The 5,957-nt window shown below is 43.2% G+C and overlaps 1 protein-coding gene and 2 pseudogenes across 1 annotated transcript; 2 read left to right on the top strand and 1 right to left on the bottom strand.

Annotated features, from left to right (window-relative positions):
- The first annotated feature begins 578 nt into the window (after window positions 1-578).
- On the top strand, window positions 579-1,843 carry LOC119321326 (annotated as a pseudogene).
- A 390-nt stretch (window positions 1,844-2,233) lies between these two features.
- On the bottom strand, window positions 2,234-4,666 carry LOC119321325. Its single transcript, XM_037595055.1, has 2 exons — window positions 4,351-4,666; window positions 2,234-2,410 (listed from the first exon to the last, which is right to left on the bottom strand). Exons 1-2 carry the CDS (start codon window positions 4,648-4,650, stop codon window positions 2,234-2,236), a joined length of 477 nt encoding a protein of 158 aa, XP_037450952.1. The 5' UTR covers window positions 4,651-4,666.
- A 319-nt stretch (window positions 4,667-4,985) lies between these two features.
- Window positions 4,986-5,562, top strand: LOC119321324 (annotated as a pseudogene).
- Window positions 5,563-5,957: the final 395 nt, after the last annotated feature.

The raw sequence follows: 5,957 nt of genomic DNA, 5'->3' as shown, positions 1-5,957 counted from the left end.
ATATGATTAGATTGTGCCGCTTCACTAGACTTTCCTGAACCATCCATTTGATCCCCACGGTCGTGACACCACTTTCTAAACAAAAGTTTCCAAAATCCAATGCGGAACCAAGCAGTAAGAGAAATTCATCATGGTAATTATTAGTCGAAAACCAAAGTGGAACGGAGAGAACGGAGAGTCAGTTACAATGACAAAATTGTTGAGGAATCATGTTGAAAGAACAACATTCTATGTCATAAATATCGTATATAGAGATTTTTCATGTATCGACGCTTTTGATTCAATTATGAAAGTACGTTGTACTGGACTTGCACCCCTAGTTATGCAGAAGTGCAAGCACAGAAGCGGATGACTAGACCTTACCAACATACTCAAAAAAGTATTCTATATTGGGGTTTGTGCTCTTGACAAGCAGTGTTTCCAGTCTAGCTGTGTCAAATTGGGTGTGAAGTGTCCTTCTAGGTTTTGGCTGGTAGAGCAGAGGACTGAAAATCCTCTTTAGTTTCACGCATGGGACTCTAAGTTCCAATTGCGCTAGCTCTGTGGTTCGATTCCACAATAGGATGAACAATGAATGAATGTGGGCGGTCAACCAGGTAAGCATGTGCCCAGGAAAGAAAGGACTAGGGAGGGATCGAGAGAAGCTTTCACAGTGGAAAATGCAAAAAAGCATATCATTCTTAGAAATTGTGGAATTTTACTCAGTTAGAGCTATGGTTTAGCATCAAGAGGGAATTTTTGTAAAAGCAACAGGAAGAATTGCTCAGATACCCATGAGCGTATATAACTTGGGTCATGTTATAAATGCTCTGGCTAAACCTATTGATGGGAGAGGCGAAATTATAGCTTCCGAAGCTCGCTTAATTGAATCTCCTGCTCCAAGTAGAATTTCCAGGCGTTCCGTATACGAACCTCTTCAAACAGGGCTTATTGCTATCGATTCGATGATCCCTATAGGGCGCGGTCAGCGAGAGTTCATTATTGGGGACAGGCAGACTGGCAAAACAGCAGTAGCCACAGATACAATTCTCAATCAAAAAGGGCAAGGTGTAATATGTGTTTATGTAGCTATCGGTCAAAGAGCATCCTCCGTAGCTCAAGTAGTAACTACTTTCCATGAGGAGGGGGGCATGGAATACACTATTGTAGTAGCTGAAATGGCGGATTCACCTGCTACATTACAATACCTCGCTCCTTATACAGGAGCAGCCCTGGCTGAGTATTTTATGTACCGTGAACGGCATACTTTAATAATTTATGATGATCTCTCCAAACAGGCACAAGCTTATCGCCAAATTTCCCTTCTAGTAAGAAGACCTCCCGGCCATGAGGCTTATCCAGGGGATGTTTTTTATTTGCATTCACGCCTTTTAGGAAGAGCCGCGAAATTAAATTCTCTTTTAGGCGAAGGAAGTATGACCGCTTTACCAATAGTTGAGACTCAATCTAGAGACGTTTCCGCCTATATTCCTACTAATGTAATCTCCATTATAGATGGACAAATATTCTTATTTGCGGATCTATTCCATGCCGGAATTCGACCCGCTATTAATGTGGGTATTTCAGTTTCCAGAGTAGGATCCGCGGCTCAAATTAAAGCCATGAAACAAGTAGCTGGCAAATCCAAATTGGAACTAGCTCAATTCGCAGAGTGACAAGCCTATTATTCACCTCTGCTCTCGATAAAACAAGTCAGAATCAATTGGCAAGGGGTCGACGATTAAGGGAATGGCTTAAACAATCCCAGGCAAATCCTCTCCTAGTGGAAGAGCAGATAGCTACTATTTATATCGGAACAAGAGGATATCTTGATTCGTTAGAAATTGAACAGGTAAAGAAATAGTTCAATCACCCCAGAATCGTTGAAATCCCCTCGAAATGGAGAGCGGCGCAAGTCTCACACTCTTTCTCTCACTCTGTATCCTCTGTCTTTTAGATTTTCCCCTCGTAGCTGATACAGTGAAATATTATTATGTAAGGGAGCTAATCCACAGGATTCAATGGTGAATTATGATTTCCCCACAGACTGAACCAAAGGGGAAAATAGAATAATTCACTGGTGCAGACGAAGCAGCAAACCTTCGTAGAAAACGGAGAAAACCTGGAAAAAACCCGGAAGTCTTGGCTGTATGACAAATGCTCAAATAATTGAGCTGCGTATTCAGATCCAAACGATCAAGAAAGGATCCCAGACTGCTCAAGATTATCTGCACAGGATCAAATTCTAGTCTGATCAACTTGCAACAGCAGGAGAACTTGTGACAGACAAAGATCTTGTCTTGTACACACTTGGTGGATTAGGCAGAGACAGCCACTGATCAGATTCAGCTAACCTCAGAGGGGACTGAGATGGTGGAGAATAGCCACCAAGGAGAGTGGCAGAAGACATCATATCCAAGGACCTAGAGAGCTGCAAATAAGATGAAATGTAAGTCACCAGTCAAAGCCATGAGGAAGAGCTCAAGGATTCAGGACACTGGGCTGACCGTCCAGGAGAAGGCGACAGAGAGGGTATCACAAAAGAATCTGGAAGGTAATCCCTCTTGCTCCAAAAATGCTTTTGCTATCCTAAATGTTGTCCCTAATACATATTATTATGAGATTGCTTCCAAAAAGTAATATTAAACTAAAAGGATCCAATGAAGAACAGGGGAATAGCTTATATCCAGTCCTTCTCTATGACTTGCCAAATAGACTTATTCGCAGCCATACACTGTCTTATTTAAAAGAGTCCCCTGTCTCGTGAACGATCGAACTTGGTAAACTTTGAAATAATCATTTAGATAGCATTAGCCGCTTTTCTTCCTTTTCTCTGCCAGTCTTTCAAGTTCTCACCCTCCCAGAAAAGAAGGGACTTCTTACTAGCTAGCTTTTATATCTCGCGAATAAGGAGTTAAGGAGTGTAACTATAACCTATTTGTCAGAAAGTTCAAACTCTCTAGAGGAGGTAAATCAATGGATACGGGTACGCCTGGTTGAAGCAGCCCCTACACTTCTATGGGTTGTTCCAGCCTCTGCTAGTGGGTGGTTTTCCATTTCTACAACAGGTGCTTGGTTCAAAAAAAAGCTTATGAGTTGAGTTCGTCCTCAACTACGGATTGGGGGCAGCATTCTCAGATTACTTGACTTGCTGCTAGCTTAGGGGAGAGAAAAAAATCCCACTTTCATTCACCTTTAAGTCTGAGAGAAGGCTTTTTCTTTCTATTAAAAGATCACAAATCAGAGGGGTGATCAGTCCTCTTTCAATCCTTCATCTTCTTATGAGTAGCCGCCACAGGGGGTCCTCAGTCTGAATCCTCCACTAGCATCGGACCAACAGTCAGTCTAGCTCTCGCTCTTATCCAATTTCCTTATCCTTTCAGGGCAAGGTCGGAGTAGTAGGAAAATACAATTTCTTTTGTTGCATGCGGACCCGCTTGTGAGACTGAAGAAATTGAAGCTAAATGACAATCTTAACTTACTTGCTTACATGATCCTTAAGAAATTGTGGACTTTTGCACCTTTCTGTCTAGCTTGAGTTATCTTTGAGTTCTCTCCCCTCGGCAAAGTGGATAGGAAAAAGTCTTGCTTCCATTCCACTAGCCAAGAATAAGGAGAGTGACTTTATATTTTGAACCTCTTAAGCTGACTTGAAAAAAAAAGTGGTACACCCCTCAGAGATATAGGGACCGCCATGCTCGTCCACTTTCTTGATAAACGACTCGATGCATTTTCTCTTCCTTGCCACTGAGACTGAGACATATCAAAAAGATCTATTACTAAAAGGAGATTGGGATCATACTGTGGTTACCGGATGATGGGAATAACTAAGCATAAATTTGGAAATGAGCACGAAATGTCTATAAATGAATTTTCTCATTATTCGTTATTTCAGGGTCTTTTCGTTGCATTCACTTACAACAAAAAACAACCACCAACGTTTGGTGCAGCACTTGCATTTTGGTGCATTCTTCTTCCTTTCCTTGGTCTTTCGTTCCGTCATATTCCAAATAACTTATCTAATTACAACGTATTAACCGCTAATGCACCTTTTTTTATCAAATCTCAAGGAGATGGTCTAATCATGAGGGGTAGTATTTTATCATGGTGTTGGATCCCAAGTTTTTATGGATTCCTTTTTTGTTACCGGGGTCGACCCCAAATCCATAATGTCTCAAAACGAAGAGGCTATAGAGAAACTTCGATTTTTTCCTTTGTCTCAAACTTCGTGAAGAACTCCATTCTATCTCTCCAACAAAAAAGTTGGGCTGTGCCCCAGTTGTACACTCCCTTCGTTCGGAGAACTCGTGTTGATTCTGAACTTCGTTCGCAAAGTAAGCGTCCTTTTAACGGGCCAGCCCTTTTTAATGCTCCGCTTGACCCTATTTTGAAAATGAGCTTTGCTCTTCTGGGCGCTGGGCGCTCCCGTGGTTCGCGAGAAGGAAAAAGGACTAATCTTTTGTTACATCTGGCACGAGATGAAAAAGAGAGAGCTTCGTCTATCGATGAACAACAGATTGATGGAGCTCTTGGCATTGCTTTGTTTTTCTCTCCTTTCCTATCAGCGAGTTCCGATCCTTTTGTTCGAAATTTCTTCGTTCGTACCGAACCGCTTGCAGAATCAAATCCAGTTCCACAAGATCCTATATGAGCTATACATCCTCCTTGCATTTATGCCGGAGATGTCGCCAGTGTTATGGGCTTTGGGTTATGTAGATCAAAAATGATGAATGGGATTGTGGCACTCCACTCGCCGCCAATGCGGAAGGATGCTGCCGAAAAGAATGGAATGCTGCTTCGCTCTACTGGATGCGTCAGATCCCATATAAGAAGCTCGCTCGTTACCCGATCATTCAAACATTTTGTGGGCGGCGCGCCTGCTCTATTGTTGCATAGCAATAGAAGCCTGCTCATGCAGCTTCGGCGGTGCTTTTTCGCCTTCTCTTCGCTCTGGACAGGAGCGCTAATGGACACGAGGAGGGAGCAGGCGAAGCATGTCGTTCGTAATGGAAAGGAAGACACCACTACTTTGCCTCTTTGTTGGACCGCCGTCGCGAACACGGTGGTCTCTGACCAGGACCAGGAACCAATTCGAATTTGGATCTTGACATGTCGGTTGTTTTTAACCGTAGGCATCTCGCCAGGAAGTTGGTGGGCTCATCATGAATTAGGTCGGGGTGGCTAGTGGTTTCGGGATCCCATAGAAAATGGGTCTTTTATGCCTCGGGTATTAGCCACGGCTCGTATTCATTCAGTAATTCTACCCCTTCTTCATTCTTGGACCTTGCTTCTGAATATTTTGACTCTTCCATGCTGTGTCTTAGGAACCTTTTCAATACGGTCCGGATTGCTAGCTCATGTTCATAGTTCCGCTACAGACGATACACGAGGAAGATTTTTATGGCGAATCTTCCTTCTAATTATAGGCATATCTATGACTCTTTTTTACCAGATGAAGCAGGAGGCATCGGTCCGTAGAACCTATGAAAAGAGATGGTTGTGGCGCGAAGTACTCTTGTGCACCTATGTCACTCGGCTCGCGCGCAACCCCGCCCCGTTATGTTATGTTATGGAAGAATTTAGCTTCTTGATGGGCTGGTTATTTAGAGCCAGCAGCTGGCTGCCGGATTTCGTCCCGTCCATAGCGCTTCGGAAGTCACTCTGGCGTGGCGCTGCTAGATACTTCTGATCAATAGGAATAGGAGGGAAAAAAAAGCTTATGACGAGCATCTATTGGAGTCAATCATTTCCAAGATCTAATTCTAGTTTCTTATTATGTAGTGGAACCGCCTCACAATCTTCAGTTTTACGCTTACGCTTAAGGGAAGAAATGTTCTTGGTGGATGCAGGCCCTGGTACCCCCAAAATTTGTATGCAAGATGAGCTTACAGGACTGCCAATCAAGCGAGCCACCAGGTTTGAGAATAAGGTGAGATCCAAGAATGTAGTGGCTGGTGAATCACTGATCAAAAAGCGGA

This window comes from Triticum dicoccoides, chromosome 6B (genome assembly GCF_002162155.2).
Source record: "Triticum dicoccoides isolate Atlit2015 ecotype Zavitan chromosome 6B, WEW_v2.0, whole genome shotgun sequence".
NCBI classification, from domain to species: Eukaryota; Viridiplantae; Streptophyta; class Magnoliopsida; order Poales; family Poaceae; genus Triticum; species Triticum dicoccoides.
Note: the sequence above shows the minus strand (reverse complement) of the source record. Positions and strands in the feature narration are given on the sequence as shown.

Coding starts and splice junctions, on each gene's coding strand:
- LOC119321325 (XM_037595055.1), bottom strand. CDS start 4,650: ATGCAAGGAGGATGTATAGCTCATATAGGATCTTGTGGAACTGGATTT. Junction 2,411..4,350: donor TCAAAATAGGGTCAAGCGGA/GCATTAAAAAGG, acceptor TCTTATTTGCAG/CTCTCTAGGTCCTTGGATAT.